This window comes from Rhodotorula graminis, assembly GCF_001329695.1.
Source record: "Rhodotorula graminis WP1 unplaced genomic scaffold RHOBAscaffold_9, whole genome shotgun sequence".
Classification (NCBI taxonomy): domain Eukaryota; kingdom Fungi; phylum Basidiomycota; class Microbotryomycetes; order Sporidiobolales; family Sporidiobolaceae; genus Rhodotorula; species Rhodotorula graminis.
In genome coordinates this window covers 802803-821438 of record NW_017264936.1, presented here as the reverse complement: position 1 = coordinate 821438, position 18636 = coordinate 802803, and the positions used below count along the sequence as shown (strand labels likewise).

General features: G+C 68.1%; 8 protein-coding genes across 8 annotated transcripts; 5 read left to right on the top strand and 3 right to left on the bottom strand.

Annotated features, from left to right (window-relative positions):
- Positions 1 to 44: 44 nt before the first annotated feature.
- On the bottom strand, positions 45 to 1456 carry RHOBADRAFT_28465 (uncharacterized protein). Its single transcript, XM_018412828.1, has 5 exons — positions 930 to 1456; positions 753 to 846; positions 444 to 656; positions 214 to 346; positions 45 to 150 (listed from the first exon to the last, which is right to left on the bottom strand). The coding sequence occupies exons 1-5, from the start codon at positions 1378 to 1380 to the stop codon at positions 136 to 138; spliced, it is 906 nt and encodes a 301-aa protein (XP_018270118.1). The 5' UTR covers positions 1381 to 1456; the 3' UTR covers positions 45 to 135.
- A 219-nt stretch (positions 1457 to 1675) lies between these two features.
- On the top strand, positions 1676 to 4677 carry RHOBADRAFT_54629 (uncharacterized protein; the record flags this gene model as incomplete). Its single annotated transcript, XM_018417420.1, has 10 exons — positions 1676 to 1799; positions 1869 to 2296; positions 2374 to 2407; positions 2495 to 2829; positions 2925 to 3172; positions 3264 to 3347; positions 3460 to 3593; positions 3667 to 3739; positions 3864 to 4123; positions 4247 to 4677. The coding sequence occupies 10 exons, from the start codon at positions 1676 to 1678 to the stop codon at positions 4591 to 4593; spliced, it is 2067 nt and encodes a 688-aa protein (XP_018270117.1). The 3' UTR covers positions 4594 to 4677.
- A 943-nt stretch (positions 4678 to 5620) lies between these two features.
- On the top strand, positions 5621 to 7176 carry RHOBADRAFT_28457 (uncharacterized protein). Its single transcript, XM_018412827.1, has 5 exons — positions 5621 to 5999; positions 6070 to 6429; positions 6555 to 6606; positions 6683 to 6764; positions 6838 to 7176. The coding sequence occupies exons 1-5, from the start codon at positions 5633 to 5635 to the stop codon at positions 6922 to 6924; spliced, it is 948 nt and encodes a 315-aa protein (XP_018270116.1). The 5' UTR covers positions 5621 to 5632; the 3' UTR covers positions 6925 to 7176.
- Positions 7177 to 7306: 130 nt separating this feature from the next.
- Positions 7307 to 10414, top strand: RHOBADRAFT_54627 (uncharacterized protein; the record flags this gene model as incomplete). The annotated part of the gene is made up of 8 exons (XM_018417419.1): positions 7307 to 7566; positions 7650 to 7770; positions 7842 to 8567; positions 8640 to 8834; positions 8920 to 9266; positions 9342 to 9450; positions 9512 to 9607; positions 9681 to 10414. The coding sequence occupies 8 exons, from the start codon at positions 7307 to 7309 to the stop codon at positions 10335 to 10337; spliced, it is 2511 nt and encodes an 836-aa protein (XP_018270115.1). The 3' UTR covers positions 10338 to 10414.
- A 220-nt stretch (positions 10415 to 10634) lies between these two features.
- Positions 10635 to 12214, bottom strand: RHOBADRAFT_54626 (uncharacterized protein; the record flags this gene model as incomplete). The annotated part of the gene is made up of 6 exons (XM_018417418.1): positions 11874 to 12214; positions 11755 to 11808; positions 11404 to 11694; positions 10977 to 11306; positions 10824 to 10892; positions 10635 to 10751 (listed from the first exon to the last, which is right to left on the bottom strand). Exons 1-6 carry the CDS (start codon positions 12096 to 12098, stop codon positions 10635 to 10637), a joined length of 1086 nt encoding a protein of 361 aa, XP_018270114.1. The 5' UTR covers positions 12099 to 12214.
- Positions 12215 to 13457: 1243 nt separating this feature from the next.
- RHOBADRAFT_16324 (uncharacterized protein) lies at positions 13458 to 16109 on the bottom strand (the record flags this gene model as incomplete). Its single annotated transcript, XM_018412308.1, has 5 exons — positions 13458 to 14129; positions 14234 to 15515; positions 15602 to 15667; positions 15786 to 15843; positions 15938 to 16109. The coding sequence occupies 5 exons, from the start codon at positions 16107 to 16109 to the stop codon at positions 13458 to 13460; spliced, it is 2250 nt and encodes a 749-aa protein (XP_018270113.1).
- Positions 16110 to 16827: 718 nt separating this feature from the next.
- RHOBADRAFT_28449 (uncharacterized protein) lies at positions 16828 to 17151 on the top strand (the record flags this gene model as incomplete). Its single annotated transcript, XM_018412826.1, has 2 exons — positions 16828 to 16979; positions 17055 to 17151. Coding segments are annotated over 2 exons (247 nt in total), but the record flags the coding sequence as incomplete, so codon positions are not given.
- A 182-nt stretch (positions 17152 to 17333) lies between these two features.
- Positions 17334 to 18631, top strand: RHOBADRAFT_45358 (uncharacterized protein; the record flags this gene model as incomplete). The annotated part of the gene is made up of 4 exons (XM_018414596.1): positions 17334 to 17411; positions 17478 to 17550; positions 17617 to 18261; positions 18621 to 18631. 4 exons carry the CDS (start codon positions 17334 to 17336, stop codon positions 18629 to 18631), a joined length of 807 nt encoding a protein of 268 aa, XP_018270111.1.
- Between the last annotated feature and the right edge of the window lie 5 nt (positions 18632 to 18636).

Sequence of the window (18636 nt, the reverse complement as noted above, 5' to 3'; positions counted from 1 at the left end):
TCGCTGATCTCTCTCGCGATGCTCTCACAGGTCGACCATGGAAGCGGCGTGAGATATGGATGCGATGCGATGCCACCCTCGTCCTCTGGTACAGCTACAACACCCGTCTCGACACAACCCAGATCCACGTCGCCCTCAGTACGGTCGTCGCTGTGTGCGTCACGATGTCAGTACCGCTCGACGAGACGGAAAGAGAGCGAGAGCGGGACGCACAGGAGGTCCGCCAAAGCCGCCCCCTCCTCCTCCTGGAGGTCCACCTCCTCCTCCTCCTCCACCGCCGCCGCCCGCGTTCGGGCAGCTGTTGGCAAAGTGACCCTGAGCGCCGCACTTGTAGCACGTGATCTGGCTGTCGCAGGAAAGGGGAGAGAGTCAGTGACGCGCTCGCGCTCGAGACGAGGACGAGGACGAGGAGGACCGGGCGCGCGGCCACGCAAAAAACGCACCTCATGTCCCTCCTCCCGCCGCCCATGCCGCCTCCCGCACCGCCGCCGAACCCACCTCCGCCGGCCCCGCTGCGCCCAGACGGGTCGGCCGCGTGCTCGAGCCAGTCCTTGCGGTACAGGCGGAAGGTGGCCTCGGGCAGGAACCGCGCGCCGCTCACGTCCGGGATGCGCGTCGACGACAGGGGAGGCTCGGGCTCGGGCTCGAACTTTGGGCTGTTGTCGAGAGAGGGGCGAGGGCGAGAGAGAAAGAGAGTCAGTGAGGCGAGCGCGAGAAAGAGAGAGAGAGAGGGAGGGGAAGGAGGGACGCACTGGCCGAACGGGCAGTCCTTGCCCTTTGCGCAGAAGCCGACGAGGTAGTCTTGGCAGATGACACGCCGCACGTGCTTTAGCTTGCAGTCGGGACCTGCAGGCGGAGAGAGGGAGAGCGTGAGTAGGCGGACTGGGAGGGAGGGGGAGGGAAGGGAGGAGGACGGGGCGAGGGCGCACCTTGAGGGCAGAAGCCTTTGCGGTACGAGGGACACTCGCGGATGCGCATGTCCTCTGTGACGTGGAGGTACATGCACTCGTCGCCGTTGGAGCAGAAGCCGTACTTTGCGAAGAACCAGCACTCGGGCATCTTGCGCAGGTGGTACTCGTGCATAAAGTCGCACTGCTGGCCCTTTTTGCACAGGCCGCGCAGCCAGTGCTTGCACACGGTGCGGGCGTGCTGCGAGTGCGGGATGGGCGGCGTCGGCTGGAAGTTGAGGGGCGAGGGGGTGACGTGACGGAGCGGGCACGCTGGGCCGCGTGGACATGGCGGCGAGTGGACGTGTTCTGGGCACAGTTGTGCGTCGGTGTCGAGGCGCAGCTGGAGGTCGTGCTTGAGGAAGGGCTCGATCGAGAGGTCGGCGTGGAGGAACAGGCGGGCCGGGTCCGTCTCGACGACTGGGGCGGCCATGGCTGTGGGTGGGCCGTGTTGCGCGCGACCTTGCCGTCGAGTTGGCGGTCGCAGCTGGTCCGCTCGAGCGAGCTGCGGTGGCGGGCGAGGGAGAGAGACGAGCGGCCAAGTAAGCTGGAGGTCTCGCTCACCCGACACCGCTCGACTCGCTTACGAGAGCAGCGTGCACCGCGAGCAGTACCGCACAGCGACCCTCGACCCAGCCGTCCAACCCGCAGCGAGATCCATCCAGCCGTCCTCGTGCCGCCTCATCGTACCCCCACCTCGCCGATCCACCTCGCCTCGCTTCAGCACGATGCAGGTCCACGAGCAGTACCGCCTGTACACCGGCAACGACCACTACACCCTCGTCGCCCAGTCGCCCCAACACCCGCAGACGTTGACCGTCACCCGGGCCACCGGCCACCTCTCGCTCAAGGGTCAGCTCCTCCCTCCTTCCCCTCTCCCTCGCTGTGAGGCGCAACTGACTCGGCGATGCACCCACGCAGCTGGCGCACACCCGCCCGCACGCTGCGACAGCGACCTCGTGTGCTACGGCCTCTTCGGCCTCATCTCGCTCGTCCACTCGGACTACCTCGTCGTCATCACAAAGCGCACCAAGGTCGCCACCGTCCTCGACACGCCCATCTACACCGCGTCCGACTTTGGCGTCTACCCGCTCGAGCGCAAGTCGACCGCCGAGCTCCTCGAGCTTCCCGACGAGGCCTACCTCCTCGGACTCGTCAAGAGCCACCTGTACAGCGCCCCCTTCTACTTCTCGTACGGCGGTTACAACGTCACGACCCGCCTCCAGGAGCAACCCGACGCCCCGAGGTCCGACAAGCCCCTGTGGGAGACGGCCGACGACCGCTTCTTCTGGAACCGCTACCTCCAGCAGCGCCTCATCGACGCCACCACCGGCCCAGGCGAGGACGACGTGCGTCCCTCCTTTCTCTGTCTCTCACTCTCTCGTGTGTGTCGCACAGTCCTGACGCAGTCTCCTCGTCCTCGCAGTACTCGCGCTTCATCCTGCCCGTCCTCTTCGGCTGTGCGTCCCCCCCTCTCTCTGCCCTCGAGCTACCCCCGGGTACCCTCATCTTGGCGCGCTAGACTCACCCACCCTTCTCCCCTGCAGTCCTCGAGTTCAAGCCGACGTCGATCAACGGCCGCTCGTTCCTGTTCGGCCTCGTGTCGCGCCGCAACCGGTACCGCGCCGGGACGCGCTACTTCTCGCGCGGCATCGACCAGAAGGGCAACGTGAGCAACTTTAACGAGACCGAGCAGCTCGTCTTGCTCGATGCGCCGGGCGCGGCGGCGACGGCGGCGGCGGCGGGCAGGGGCGGCGAGGGCGTGCGGGGCGACGTCCGGTTCTCGTTCGTCCAGACGAGGGGCAGCGTGCCCGTCTACTGGGCCGAGATCAACAACTTGCGGTACAAGCCTGACCTCAAGATCCTCGACCTGTCGTCCACCGTGCGTCGCCTCGTTCCCTCCCCCCCTCGTCCTTCCTCCTCGTCGCGCCGCCCCTGACTCGCCATCTCGTCCTCCCCCTGCCGCGCCCGACACAGGCCGAGTCGCTCTCGCGCCACTTTACGCAGCAGATCTCGCTGTACGGCCCGCAGTACCTCGTCAACCTCGTCAACTCGCACGGGTACGAGCAACCGGTCAAGGAGGCGTACGAGCGCGCGCTCGACGCCATGGCCAACCCGGACGTGCGCTACACGTACTTTGACTTCCACAAGGAGTGCAAGGGCCTCCGGTTCGACCGCGTCGGCGTCCTCATCGACGGGCTGCACGACGAGCTCGTCGAGCAAGGGTGCGTCGGGCGCTCTCCGCTCCTATCCGTCCCTCACCCTTCCTCGTCCGGTCGAGCGAGGGACTGATTGCGCCAGCTGGCCGTCGCACAGGTACTACTACCACGACTCGACGGCGTCGGGCCCCGAGGCGCAGCGCAAGCAGACGTCGGTCGTCCGCACCAACTGCATGGACTGGTGCGTCCCGCTCTCCCTTTCCTCTCGGTCTCGCGCACGCCCACACTGACTCACCCTCGTCACGTCCCACCCTCGCTCCCTCTCGCCGCACCTTCGCCCTCGCCACGAGCAGCCTCGACCGCACCAACGTCGTCCAGTCGGCGCTCGCCAAGTGGGTCCTCAACACCCAGCTGCGGCAGGTCGGGATCCTCAGCGTCAAGGAGTCGGTCGAGGAGCACGCGACGTTCCTCAACCTGTTCCGCAACGGTGCGTCCCGCGCCCGCTCGTCTCGCTTCGTCTCGAAGGACGAGGGACTGACTCTCGGGCTCGGCGCGCGCAGTGTGGGCCGACAACGCCGACACGGTCAGCAGGGCCTACTCGGGCACCGGTGCGCTCAAGACCGACTATACTCGGTGCGTCGTTCCTCCCTCTCTCGACGTCCTCGAGCCTCTCGCACGCCGTTAGCGCACCCGACCTGACCTCACCTCTCCCTCCCTCCCTCCCTCCCTCCTCTTCCTCGCTCTCGCGCACACGCAGCACGGGCAAGCGCTCGAAGGAGGGCGCGCTCCAGGACGGCATCAACTCGGCGATGCGCTACATCAAGAACAACTTTCTCGACGGCCCGCGCCAGGACGCGTACGACCTCGTCACGGGCACGTGGGTCCCGCGCCGCGGCGAAAAGATCCTCGGCGCCGACAAGCAGGCCAAGAAGGCGGCCGTGCGCGCTGCGCCCTGGGTCCTCGTCGGCGCGGTCAGTATGCTCGCCGTCGCGACGTTCGCGAGCAACTTTGTCTCGGGTGCGCCGCTGCCTCTCTCTCTCTCTCCCTCTCTCTTTCTCTTTCTCCTCCTCTCTCGCCTCGGCGGTCCGTCACTGACTCTCTTCCTCCTCCCCTTCTCGCCCTCGCTCGCACACCCCGCAGAGTACATCGCGCCGCCGTCGCGGGTCGCGCTCCTCGCGTTCGTCATGGGTGGCCTCTCTGCGCACTCGATCGCGCAGAACGGCATCGACTACGTCGCGCAGCCCCGGCTCGCGCGGGCGGCGCTCGACGAGGTGCTTGCGTACGAGGGCAAAGGGTTCGAGTCGGGGCGGCACGGGCGCGGGCGCGCGTCGGGCGTCAAGGCCAAGGCTGGGTCGGGCGGTGCGACGTCGGCCGGCAGCGGGGTCAAGATGGTGAGCGTCGAGGACAAGGCCAAGCGGACGCAGGCGAGGAAGGAGAGCCACGTCTTGCCGATGCTTGCGACGCCGGTTGCGACCAAGCAGGACTGAGCGCACGTCGTCGTTCCCTCGTTTGCTGTAGACACGCCCCGGCTTCTCTCGTGTGACTGTATCACTGCTCGCTGTGTCGTGTGACTCCTTGTTCAGTGGGAGAGCGAGAGAGACAGCGAGCAGCCAAGTCTCGTCCCGCCCGCGCACCTCGTCTCGAGCCTCGCCCTCGTCCACCTCCCCACACCCTCACACGCCGCCAGCACTCTCTCAGACTGTGCGAGCCGCACCCGAGTCTAGCCAGCACCCCACACCGCACACCGGCACCAGCTCTACCTCGCCCCGCCGCTCTCTCGCCGAGCCTCTCGCTCCTCCCCACTCGCCCCTCTCTCTCTCTCGACCTCGCCCCCGATCTCGGCAGCGCACCGACTCGCCCATCGACAGCAGCAGCACCAGCAGCAGCACCAACACCAACCCTCACCCCGCCATGGGCAACCAGTCCTCCAAGGACAAGCGGGCCAAGCGCGCCGCGTCCGTCTCGTCCGCCCACAGCCAGGCCAGCGCCTCGAACAACCCCGCCGCCGCACCCGGCGACCCGTCCCCGCCGCCTCCCGGCCAGGTCGGCGCGGCAGGAGCAGGAGGAGCAGATGGCGGCGCAGCAGGAGGTGGGCAGGGCGAGGCGGCGCGGCCAGATTACAGAGGGGGAGCGATGGCGGGCACGAGCACGAGTGGGTCGGGCGCCGTCGACCTCGCGCCGAGTCGCAGCAGGTCGTCGACGACGACGGCCGCGACGGCCCTGTCGCGCACGCCGACCGCCAACCCAGGCGGCGCCGAGGCGGGCGTCGGCACCTTGACGCCGAGCGCGAGTACAACGACCGACCAAGGCGCGCCGGGCGGCACCATCCTGTCCAACCCGATGACGCCTGCAGGAGGGAGCGCCGCGACGACACCGACGTCGGCGCAACCGCCCTCGGCCTCGTCGTCGTCGTCGGCCGTCCCTCCCGCCGGCCTCCTGTCGACGTCGCCGACGGCGGCCCCGCGAGGCGGCGCGGCGGGCGCGAGCGGGACGGCGCTCCTCGGCGGCACGTTCGACGTCGACGACATGATCTCGCGCCTGCTCGACGCGGGCTACTCGGGCAAGGTGACCAAGTCGGTGTGCCTCAAGAACGCCGAGATCACGGCCATCTGCCAGGCCGCGCGCGAGGTCTTCCTGTCGCAGCCTACGCTCGTCGAGCTGTCGCCGCCGGTCAAGATTGTCGGCGACGTCCACGGCCAGTACAGCGACCTGATCCGCCTGTTCGAGATGTGCGGGTTCCCGCCCAACGCCAACTACCTGTTCCTCGGCGACTACGTCGACCGGGGCAAGCAGAGCCTCGAGACGATCCTCCTCCTCCTGTGCTACAAGGTCAAGTACCCGGAGAACTTCTTCCTCCTGCGCGGCAACCACGAGTGCGCCAACGTGACCCGAGGTGCGTCTCCCTCTCTCTCTCTTTCTCGGGACGGTCCGAGAAACTCACCCTCTCGCTCCCACTCCCACAGTGTACGGCTTCTACGACGAGTGCAAGCGCCGGTGCAACATCAAGGTGTGGAAGACGTTCATCGACGTGTTCAACTGCCTCCCGATCGCGGCCGTCGTCGCGAGCAAGATCTTCTGCGTCCACGGCGGCCTCTCGCCCTCGCTGTCGTCGATGGACGACATCCGCCGCATCTCGCGCCCGACCGACGTGCCCGACTACGGCCTCTTGAACGACCTCCTGTGGAGCGACCCGAGCGACACGGCCCTCGACTGGGAGGACAACGAGCGCGGCGTCAGCTACTGCTTCGGCAAGACGGTCATCGGCACCTTCTTGGCGCGGTACGACTTTGACCTCATCTGTCGGGCACACATGGTCGTCGAGGGTGCGTCCCCCTCTTTCCTTCTGCTCGAGCCTGCGGGGTCCTGGGTCGGGTCGCTCTCGCCGACTCGGCCGCTCCCCTGTGCTTGCCGTCAGGGATCGAGCGCTCACTCCTCTCCTCGCACGCAGACGGCTACGAGTTCTGGTGCGACCGAGCGCTCGTCACGATCTTCTCGGCACCGTGCGTCCCCGGTCTCTCCCTCTCGTCGCTCCCCTCGCCGCACAGCCAGCTCACGTTTGCTCCCGGCCGAACGCAGGAATTACTGCGGCGAGTTCGACAACTTTGGCGCCGTCATGTCGGTCTCGCTCGACCTCTTGTGCTCGTTTGAGCTCCTTAAGGTGCGTCGGCGCTTTGTCCCCTCCCCTTCTCTCCTCGCCCGTCCACACACTGACCCCGTGTCTCCTCTCGCAGCCTCTCGACACGGCCCAGCTCAAGCGCGAGCTCGCAAAGACGCGCCGGCGGCTGTCGTCGAGCGCGTCGGCGGCGTCGGCGTCCTGAGCCCCTCTCCTCTCGGCGCCGCTCGCCTCGCCTCGGCGCGAGAAAAGTATCAGCCCCACGGACGCTGCTTAGTACGGGTGCCTCCTTGCCCTCTTGTACCTCCCTTTCCCCCTCCTCCCCCCTTCTCTCGCTCTCCTCGTCCAGCCCCGAGTCTCGTCGACCTTTTTTGTGCACCCTCTCTCGTCCTTTTACCGAGCCCAGCCTTGTACACACTGTCTAGCCCTCTCGTCGCTCCTCCTGCAATGTTCTGTGCACCCTCTCTCCCTCGAGAGCGTCAGTCGTCGTCGTTGCACCGCCTCGTCTGGCTCGGCCGCCGCAGGACCGCCCCGCTCCTCTCGCTCTCATCCTCCTCCTCGTCACTCGCTCTCCACCTACCGCCAGGATGGATCCGAGCCCCGACTTTGTGCTCGTCTTCTCGCTCGACCCGCACTACAACTCGCCCGTGCGCGGCCTGCCCCAGGACAAGGGCGTCAAGGCCAAGCGGGCAGAGCAGCTCCGCAGCGAGCACTCGGCGCTCGTCACTCGCCTCAAGACGGCCGGGTTCGCCGTCCAGGGCCGCAAAGGTGCCCACAGCACCAACTCGCTCCTCCTCTTTGTCAAGGCCGACGAGCACCGCGTGCGCCAGGAGGCGACGAGGGAGAGGTGCGTCATGACGTCGCCCCCACTCTCTCGCCGTACCGTCGCGGCAGGGCAGAGAACTCACAGGTCGTTGAGCATGTACGCAGGATGAGCGACTGGCTCCACGGCCTCGCGAGCCCCAAGCCGTCGCCGAGGGAGCCGAGGGACTTTGCGGCCGAGCCCATCGAGGAGAGCGAGCGTCTGCGCCTCGTCTACTCGATCCTCACTGTACGTCCCTCTTCCTCTTTCAGCATCCACAGCACAAGGAGCAAGAGCTGACTGTCGAATCGCGTCCGCAGAGCTCGATGCCGGCTGGCGAGGCCGCCTCGATCCGTTCGTCCGCCTCGACTGGCCCCGTGTGCGGCCTCCCGCTCGTCACCCAGCTCCCGCCGAGCCCGGCCAATAAGGTCGAGTTCCCGCACCTCGTCGACATGTACCCGCCGCACAACCCGGTCCAGAACCGCCTGTGGCTCAAGCGCTGGTCCAACCTCCCGACCAACTCGCCGTCGACGACCGGCAGCCGCAACCCGCTCGACATGCTCACGATCCCGCAACACGAGCTCGACGACCTCAAGGCCGTCCTCGGCGAGCGCGTCGCCATGTACTTTGCCTTCCTGTCGTTCTACTTCCGGTCCCTCCTGTTCCCCTCGGTCCTCGGCCTGTCGTTCTGGGTCCTCGGCCTCCCGTTCCACCCTCTCCTCGCCGTCGGCTTCGTCGGGTGGTCCATCGTCTTCATCGAGTCGTGGCGCCTGCGCGAGCGCGCCATCTCGGTCCAGTGGGGCACGCACGGCCTCGACCGCGTCGAGCAGGCGCGTCCCGGGTTCAAGGGCGAGGGCAAGACGGTCGACCCGGTCACGGGCGTCGAGAAGGAGCTGTGGAGCTTCCGCCGCACCCTGACGAGGGCCCTCGCCGGCGTGCCGGCCTACATGGCGTTCGTCGGCATCCTCGGCGCCGCCATCTCGGCCATCTACGTCGTCGAGACGCTCCTCGGCGAGGTTTACGACGGCCCGGGCAAGAAGTTCCTCGTGCGGACCACCCTCTCTCTGCCCTGTTCTCATGAGCGCCTCGACTGACCTCGCCCTCGAGTTTGCGCACAGACCCTCATCCCGACCGTCCTCTTCGTCACGCTCGTCCCGCAAGTGACGACCGTGTGGGGCTTTGTCGCCGACAAGCTCACCAACTTTGAGAACCACCCTCGCCAACGCGACCACGAGGCCAGCTTGACCGTCAAGACGTTCGCGCTGCAGTTCGTCGCCGCGTACGGCAACTTGCTCCTCACCAGCTACGTCTACGTGCGTCCCCCTTCTCCCTCTCTCGCTCCCCGTCTTCTTCTCTCTCTGAGGACGACGAGCTGAGTTTCCGGGGAGGGCCGCGCAGATCCCGTTCGGCTCGTTCCTCGTGCCGCACATCCTCGGTCGCCTCCCGTCTCGTCACGCCGCCGCCCTCAGCAAGTCGACCTCGTCGTCGCTCCAGTCGGGCTCGTTCAGCGTCAACGCGTCCAAGCTCCACACGCAGCTCGTCGCCTACTCGTTGACGGCCCAGGTCACGGGCGCCTTTATCGAGATCGGCGTCCCGTTCCTCAAGGCCAAGCTCGTGCCCAAGGTGCAGGAGAAGCTCCACCACGCGCCGGCCGTCAGCGAGAAGGACAAGAACGAGTCGATCGAGGAGCACGAGGACGAGAAGGAGTTCCTCAAGCGCGTCCGCGAGGAGCAGCTCTTGCCGACGTGCGTCCTCCTTCCTCCTCCTCCTTCGCTCCCCTCCGCCGACCGACTTCTGATACCTTGGCCGAGGACCTGCAGCGCTGTCATCTTTGGCGAGTACGCCGAGATGGCCCAGCAGTTCGGGTACCTCGTCCTGTTCGGCGTCGTCTGGCCCGTCGCTCCCATCTGGAGCCTGATCAACAACTTTGTGCGTCCCTCTCCCTCTCCTCTCGTCGCCCACGACCTGACTTGGACCCTCATCCCTACAGTTCGAGATCCGCTCGGACGCGTTCAAGATCACGAGCCAGATGCGCCGGCCCATCCCGTCTCGCGAGGCAAGTATCGGCCCCTGGCTCGAGGTCCTTGTGCGTCTTCACTCTCTCACTCTCCCTCTCTCGGACCTCGACGACCCTTCTGACGCACTATGCGCTGCCACAGGGCCTCATCTCGTACATCTCGGCCATCACGGCGTCGTCGCTCGTCTACCTTTACCAACCTCGCGCGACCGTTCCCGGCTCGGCAGCGCACTACCTGTCGAACCTCACGCACCACAACGTGTCGCTCCCCGCCGACGGCTCGGTCCCGTTCTACACGACCCGCCTCGCGACGGCCCAGTCGGCGTCGCTCCCGCCGGCCTCGGACGCTCCCCTCCTCATGGGCGCCCTCCCTCCCGCGCACGGCTCGTTCGTCGCCCTCGACGCCATCAAGTCGACGCTACTCACGGCTGCCGTCGTCGCCCTCGCGTCGTCGCACGCCTACCTCGTCCTGCGCGCCCTCACGAGGTGGCTCCTCACGCGCCTCGCGTGGGACGGCAGCGTCGCGTCCGACCTCGTGCGCCGCCGCGAGTTTGAGCTCAAGCGCGCGTGGATGGACGAGCACGGTATGCGCCTCACGCCGAACGAGATGGCGCGTCGCGCGCTCGGCTGGGCCGAGGAGGACGCCGACGAGGAGAACAAGCGCGAGGGCGAGGGGTACAAGGTCGAGGCGGTCGGCGACCCGGCCGATGCGGCGGCCAACGTCGAGGGCCTGCCCGAGTTCTGGAAGCGCAACGAGAACGGCGAGGGCCTCGTCGGCGCCGTCGGCAAGACCGAGTAGCCTTCCTCCCCTTTTCCCCTCTGTGCCTTTCCTCTCTCATAGTCTCTCTCCTTCCCTCGTACATGCATTGCCCCTTTCTTCGTCCCTTTCGCCCGTACCCTGCGAGCTTGGCGTCGGAGAGACGCGAGGAGAGCCCTGAAGGTACTCTGGTCCACCGGTCGCTACGGCTCGTGCTCGCTCGCTATCGTGCGCAAATCCTCTCAAGAGCGCGCTTAAGACGGGCGAGAGACGATCGAATGACAGAGAGCGAGAAGGGACGAGGGAAAGTCTACGAAGGAAAGGGAGCGGACCGTGCGCTCAGAGCTGGCGCCGGCTCCAGGCCGCCGCCGTCGTGCCGTAGTGCCTCTGCGCGTAGTAGTCCGAGATCTGGGGACCGTGCGCGAGCGAGTACGCAGGCCGGCGCGGCTCGGCCTTCTGCGAGGGTCGAGGCGCAGGGTCAGTCGGCGAGGGAGAAAGAGGACGAGGAGGAGAAGGTCGCAGACGGACCTCGTTGCTCGTCGTCTCAAAGTCGGGCCACTCCAGGTCGTCGAACGTGACGTCCTTCATGCCGCGAATCTGTCCGGACCGCGGTGACGAGGGTGAGTAGAGTGCACGAGGCTGGCGGCAGGGAAGTGGGAGAGGAGGAAAGGGGCGACGCACCAGCTCGTCGACGTCGAGCGTCTCTCCCGAGATGTGAAACTTGCGGCACGCGTTGAGGATCATGAACCGGGCGTGCGAGACCGTGTGGGCCTGGTGCTCGGGTTCCTCGGCCTGAAAAGCGTGGAACGCGGCGTCGCTCGTCCACTCGGCGATGGCCTGGGCGACACGGCGGGCGTCGGTGACCTTGAGGTCGACGTGCGCCGAGTTGAGCGTGTTCTCCTTCGCGTAGAGCAGCTGGAGCGATTCGAGGAGGTGGCGGTAGATGGCGAAGCGGTGCTCGGCCGACTGCGCGTAGACCGTGGCGAGGCGCATGAACTTGTCGGCAGGCCACTGTAGATGCGACGACGCTGAAAGTCAGTCTTGGCGAGGGAGAGGGAGAGGGCAATCGGCGAGGGAGAGGGGGAGGAGGTCACAGCGGCGGACGCACCATGAGCTCGTCGAGACGCTCCAAGTCCCTCGAGTCCCTCCTCACCTCTTCCTCGACGTGGACGACCCGCCACCGGATAAAGTCGGTCGCCTTCTCGCCGAGGCGGGTGAGCTTGACGACCGTCAGGCCGCCCGGGCCGAGGAGCTCGTGCGCCCACTCGTCGGCGCGCTTGCGGCGGTGGTGGCGAGTGTACTCGTCGACGGCCGTGTGCACCCTTGAGACGATGTAGTTCCGGTACATTCCGACGATCGTGGCCGTGTCGAACGGGGTCACTTGCCCCTGAAAGCCGTACTGCAGCGGCAAGGCGGCTGTCAGGTTAGGTTCGTGCGACGGAAAGGGGAACGTGCGCACGTGTTCCTCCCAGTGGCCCGGCACAAAGCCGCGCTGGAAGCTGTCGTAGGCGACCTGCGACACGCCGAAAAGGAGAGTGAGAGGGGGCGACGAGGACGAGGAAGCGGAAGAGGACGGACCGCGTCAAACTGGAAATGGCCCGTGCACAGCCCTTTTGCCCAGGTCGCGATCAGGACGTCCGTGACCGTCTCGCGGTCGGCAGGGCTCAGGCTGAGCCAGCCGCCGATGATCTGGTGGCCCGAGGCGCTGGCGTGAGGTCCGAGCCACTCGTACAGCTCGTCGGCCCTCGCGCGCAGGAGGTTCGAAGCCTGCTCGTCAAAGTGGGCCATGTCGGGAGCGTGCATGGCGAGCGTACGAGAGCGGAAGAAGGCCGCTCGTCGACGGAGACAAGCTTGCGAGCTTGCGCGAGCGGAAAGTCCGCGGTCCGGCTCGGTGCACGAGCCCCCCTTCTGTAGCCGCCGCACGCGAGGGAGCAAGGAGAGCTGTGCAGCCCGGCCGGCTCGAGGGCAGCAACCGCCGGAACAGGAGGCTGCGCCGAGCGACGCCCGTCCGCGCGCGCACGCCGTCTCGGAAACGCCGCCTGCAGCGAGAAGCGAGTCGAGCGGAGGGCTGCGGGCGGGCGTGCTCGCGAGCTCGACAGCAGCTGGCGGCGGCTGCAGGGCGCCGTGTGTGCTCGTGCGAGCTGAGCTGGGAGACTTGCGACGGGCGAGCGAGCGTTGGAGAGGTTGGGAGGAGGGAGGGGAGCACATGCAGCAGCACGCCGTCCAGCCCTCAGCAGGCCGCGCTCGCCTCCGAGCAGACGCAGAGCACACCAGCACCACCGCTGCAGCCTCGCCAGTCCAGCCCCGACTCGCCCCCGTGTCGCCATCCGCCTCCCCTCCCCCTCGACCTCGGCTCATCAGTTTCGCCTTCCAGCTCGTCACTACCTCGCCGCGAGGCCGCGCAGAGACGCCCAGGCCTTGTCGTCATTGACAGGCGGGTCTAGCGCCCTCGAAGCTGCGCCGCCTGGGTCGCGGTGACCCTGTGGCCGCCTCCTCCTCGCCGCCCATCTCTCCTCTCGGCGCGCTAGCCGGCTCCTCGCCGAGCAGTGGCTCCCCTGCTCGCCGCATAATATGCTGCGTCCCACAGGTCGCTGCACCCGCACGCCTCGCTGTCGCGCACAGCCGTGCCGACGAGCAGGGCCCGTCGCCGCTGCGCACCGGCTTTGCTCCCTCTCTCTCTCGCTCGCTCGAGGCGCTTGCCTTTCTCCGAGGCTACCAGCCCGAAGCTCGCTGCTTAAGGGAGTCTGGCAAGCGCGCGACGCGAGAGTCGCCGCGCCACGCTCCTTCGCTGCGAGCGACGCTCTCCCCTCGCTCGCGGGCGCTCGTTCCTCCAGCCTTGCTCGTCCCTTGCTCAAGCTCGAGCCCGCACTCTCGCCGACGCTGGCAGAGCGTGAACATTCGGGCTCGAACATCAGGCGTCGTCGACTCGACGCAAATGCCCACGAGTCGCGCCTTGTCCTCCTCGCCCACCTCGCTCGGACCGGCTCGAGCTCTCTGCCTTTCGTCGGGATCGCGCTCTCGGCCGCTCTGGGACACACAGACAGAGAGAGAAAGAGACTGCTCGGAAATTACACACGGTAGCAAGGGGAACCCGCTCGCTCCCTCCCTCCTCGCGACCCGCCGACCACCTCGCCCTCGCACGCTCACCGCCGCCGGCCCACTCTATGCGCGCGCCTCGTTGTGGCCCTTCTGGCTCTGGCCGTCGTCGCCGTACACGTTCTTGCCCGCCGCGCTGTCGCCCTTGTCGAACGCCTGCACGCAGTGGCCCATCGTGGTCGAGTTGCGCGACACGGCGTCGGTGCGGTAAAAGCTCTCGATCGGCTTCTTGAGCGGGCCCTCGAGGCCGCCGTCGATGGCGCCCGTGCGCTCGGCCGAGGCCCGGAGCGCGGTGAGGCCGGCGAGGACCGACGAAGGGCGCTCGAGCTCGCCGTACCGGACGAGAGAGGGGCACACGTCCCACAGGCGGTCGCGGACCGCGCCCGTGTCGTCGTACGGCAGCGTCGCGCCGACGACCTCGCTCAGGGCGCGCACGATCTTCCAGTCCTCGCGGGCGGCGCCAGGGGGAGGGACGGCGGCGCGCCCGAGCTGGGTGCGGCCCTCGGTGTTGACCCAGGTCGTGCTCTTCTCGGTGTAGGCGCACCCGGGCAGGACGACGTCGGCGTACTGGGCGCCGAGGTCGCCGTGGTGGCCCTGGTACACGACGAACGCGTCGCGCGGGATCGACGACGGCGCAAAGTCGTCGGCGTTGAGCAGGTAGACGAATTTGGGCGACGCCTTGGACGCGGCGGCCGACGGGACAAAGCCGACGTCGTAGGCGGCTGTCCGAGATGCGGCCTGCAGAGAGCGAGAGAGAGAGGAAGAGGGAGGGAGAGAAGGTCAGGACCCGGTCCGAGCGACGACGACGAGGGACAAGAGAGAGAGAGAGAGAGGGGACGCACCCGCTGCAGGACGTTGTAGCCGACCCACTCGTCCGTGACAAACTTGTGCTTGTGCTTCTCGACAAACTTGGCCACCTCGGCAAACACGCTCGCGCCGTCCTTGTGCTCGGCGACGTGCGAGCCGACGATGATCATGGGCCGCTTTGCGCCGTCGAGCTGCTTGGCCCAGTCGCCCTTGTTGCCATTGAGCACGTCGCGCACGGCGGCCACGTCGGTCCCGAGGTGGTCGTAGCCGAACGTCGAGTCGAACTCCTCGCCGACGAGCGCGAGGTCCGTCTCGTTGCGGAGCCACGTCTTGCGCAGGCGCGCGTTGAGGACGGCCGCCTCGTGGCGCGGGTTGGTGCCGATCAGGAGGACGCGGTCGGCGTACTCGACGCCCGCGATCGACGAGCCGAACGTGTACGCCGCGCGGTGGTCGACGCCGTGAGCGGGCGCGCGCGACGACGTGACGGGGCCCTCGACGACCGTGTTGTCGGACCCGAGGCGGTTGACGAGGTCCTTGAGGGCGACGAGCGACTCGGCGTCGGCGAGGGCGCCGCCGACGGCCTGGATCTCGTTGCCGGTCGCGCCGCTCGCGGCGAGGCCGTCGCGCACGGCGTGGAGCGCCTCGGGCCACGTGACGGGCTGGAAGCGGTCGCCGACGCGCACGAGGGGCGTGTTGAGGCGCTGGGTGCGCAGGCCGTCGTAGGCGTACCGCGTCTTGTCCGAGATCCACTCCTCGTTGATGTCGTCGTTGAGGCGCGGCTGGATGCGCATGACGACCTGGCCGCGCGAGTCGATGCGAATGTTGGACCCGAGGGCGTCCATGACGTCGACCGACTCGGTCTTCTTGAGCTCCCAGGGGCGCGCCTCGAACGCGTACGGCTTGGACGTGAGGGCGCCAACCGGGCACAGGTCGATGACGTTGCCCGACATTTCCGAGTTGATCGTCTTTTCGATGTAGGTGCCGATCTGCATGTCGTTGCCGCGACCGGACGTGCCGAGGTCCTGGACGCCGGCGACCTCGTTGGCGAAGCGGACGCAGCGCGTGCAGTGGATGCAGCGGTTCATCGACGTCTTGATCAACGGGCCAAAGTTCTTGTCCTCGGTGGCGCGCTTGCCCGTGATCTCGTGGAAGCGGGTGCGGTCCGAGCCGTAGCGCATCGACTGGTCCTGCAGGTCGCACTCGCCGCCCTGGTCGCAGATGGGGCAGTCGAGCGGGTGGTTGGCGAGGAGGAACTCCATGACGCCCTCGCGCGCCTTGTGGACCGTCGGCGTGTTGGTCTTGACCTTTTGGCCGGGCCTGCGAGCGGGTTGGGGGCGCGTCAGTCGCAGGTTGAGGAGGTGCGAGAGAAGGAGAGAGAGAGAGAGAGAGAGGGGGAGACGGACATGGCCGGGAGCGCGCACGAGGCCTGAGGCTTGGGCGGACCGGGCGAGACCTCGACGAGGCACATGCTGGAGGGTACGAGGGCCGTCAGTGAGGGTGCGCAGGGAGACGAGGGCGGGCAGTGGCGGACGACGCGTGAAGGCTCGTCGCCGCTCGACGAGTCGCGAGAGGAGGAGAGAGACGGACCGGCAGTTGCCGGCGATGTTGAGGCGGTCGTGGTAGCAGAATCGCGGGACCGAGACACCTGTAGGGTGTGTGCAAGGTGAGCGAGATGAGGTCGGGCAGAGGTTGGAGGGGAGGGAGGGGGACGAGAGGAGAGAGAGGGAGAGGGGACGGACCAGCCTTTTCGCAGGCCTGGATCAAGGCGGTGCCCTGCTCGACGGTGACGGGGACGCCATCGACCTCGAGGGTGATCTGGGCTGAGGTGGAGGACGAGGCGGAGAAGGAGCGGAGCGAGGTGGTCGGGGTGCGGCGGGTGGCGCGGGCGAGGTGGGAGGATGCCGAGCGCATGCGCTGGGTCGAGAGCATGGCGGGAATGCTGGACTGGTGCGCGGGCGAGGCGAGGTCGAGGAGAGTGGCCAACCTGGTCGTCGTCCTCGTCGTCGTCCTGCCGGCCAACCACCTTTCGCCTCACTCGGCTCTCGCTCCTCACCCCGAGCCAGCTACCTGCACCTCCAGGCCACCTCGACAAGGTACGCTCTCGCACCCTGTCCAACTCGCACCCCGTCCCCACCCGCTCAATCCCGCCCACTGACCCTCCCCTCCTCCTCTCTCCCCGACCTGACCTCGACCCCGCCATCGCCTCACTCGCTCCCTCAAGCAGCCAGTCCACACCCTCAAGCACTCGGACAAACCATGCTCGCACTCGCCCGCGCACCCCTCCGCGCCGCAATCCGCACCTCCCACACCTCGTCCTCCTCCTCCCGCACCCTCTCGTCCCTCGTCTCGCCCGCCTCGCACCCGCCCCGCTGCGGCTGCGCCCGCTGTGCCTCGCGCTCAGCACCCACCAGCACCATCGTCCGACCCTCGGCCCCCTCGTCGTCCACCTCCTCGTCTACCTCCCTCTCGTCCTCGTTCGCCTCGCCTCTCGGCGCAACCCGCCAAGCCTCGCGCCTCGCACCGACCCACCCGCGCTCGTGCGGCTGCGCGAGGTGCGCACCCCGCTCGGCCCCCGCCGCTGCAGGCCTCGTCGGCGTGCCCGCTCGCCCCGGTTCGTCCTCGGCGGCGGCCACCGTCGCGGATCGCCAGACGGCGCTCGTCGACGGTGCGCGTGGGCTCAAGGTGCGCTCGAGTGTGCGTCGACTGTGTTCTGGCTGCCAGTCGGTCAGGCGCAAGGGCACCGTCTTCATCCTGTGCTCGCTCAACCCCAAGCACAAGCAGGTGCGTCCCTCCTCTCCCTCTCTCTCCTCCCTCTCTGCGCCTCTCGACTGACTCTCTCGCCGCACATGTCTACAGCGCCAGGGCTGAAGCACCCTTCGAGCCTGTCTTTGTACCCCCCTCGTCGTTTGTTCGTGACCCACCCTCCCCTGTGTAACCTCGTTCGCTTGCCTCGCATTGGTGCCCGTCTCGAGAGTGTGCGGTTCTCGTGTTGCGCCGGTCCGAGAGTCAAGCTTCATTGCTCAGGTCCTGCGCAGCATTGGCGAGCAGGAAGCGAGAGAACGTCGGCTCGAGACGCAACAGCTCGACCTCTCGCTCCCCGGGCTCTGACCTCGACACGCTCGCTCGCGCCCCATCATGGCGCTCGACGTACCGACCCCGACACTCGACGCCGTCACCAGAGCGTGCTACGCGCGCGGCCTCGCCAGCGAGACGGTGCGTCCGCTCCTTTTCGTCCTCATCAGCTCGCGTCGTAAACTGACCCGATCCCACGAGCAACAGTGGCTCGCCTTGGTGCGGCAAGCAGCCGAGGCGGCGCAGCTAGACCACGTCGAGCTCGAGCGCCAACTGAGCGGTGCGCTCCCCTTTGCCTCGCTACTCTCTCTCTCCTCCCCGCTCACGGTCGACCCCCGCATCGCAGCCGCCCTCGTCGCCCTCCTCGCCTCGGGCACCGCCGCACCGACAGCCCCTGCACCGCCACTCGTCGCAGCCTACCTGTCTGTCGCGCTCGACGCAAGAGTGTGCGGGCCCGCCGCCGTCGCCCGCGCCGTGTGCGCTCCCCCCTCCTCCTCCTCCACCTCCTCCTCCGCAACGCCGCTCTCCCTCGCCGCAACAGAGGCGACCCTCCGCGCCATCCTCCTCTCTCTCGACTCGCCCCCAGCGCCTCCCCCAGCTCTCACCGCACCCGCGCCCGCTCCCCCTCCCCTCCTCGACCCCACCACCCCGCTCCCGTCCGCCCTCCTCCCCCTCCTCGACACCCTCGTCCCGCTCCTCCTCGCCGCGCACCCGCGCCGCGCACCCTGCACGGCCGCGTACCTCGCGCGGGTCCTCCGCGGCGCAGCGCAGGCGGCGGAGCGCGAGGGCGAGGGCGAGGGCGAGGCGGAGCGCGAGCTGCTCGCCAAGCGCGTGCGGCGCGCGAGGGCCTCGCTCGAGGGCCTCGACGAGGCGCGCGAAGTGGGCGCGGCGCTGAGCGCGCTCGAGGAGCGGCTCGCGCCCGGCGGCGGCGGGGCGGGTCCGGGCGCGGTCGCGGCGCTGGGCGAGCGGGCGAGGGGCGCGTCGGGGCGGGGTGCGGCGCTGAGGGCGGGTGAGGGGGGCGAGGGGGTCCGTCGAGCCTTGGAGGAGGTGGAGGAGGAAGAGGAGGAGGAGGAAGAGGGCGAGGCGCTCGCGGAGAGCGTGAGGACGCCGAGTGGGGACCTCGCCTTCTTCCTGTCGGACTTTGTGTATCCCTCTCTCCTCCTGCTCTCTACTCCCCCTCTAGTACCTTTGCTGGCCCTTCCTGCGCCCCCCAAAAACGCCGCTCCCTGACCCAAATCGGCCCGGCGCCGTGCAAGGTCGACTGCCACTCGCCGGTCTCGGCGCTGAGCTAGTCGACTGCTCTTACACCTGCTGCGATACGCGGTCCCAGGATGCTTGACTGACTTACAGGGCGCTGGTGAGCCCG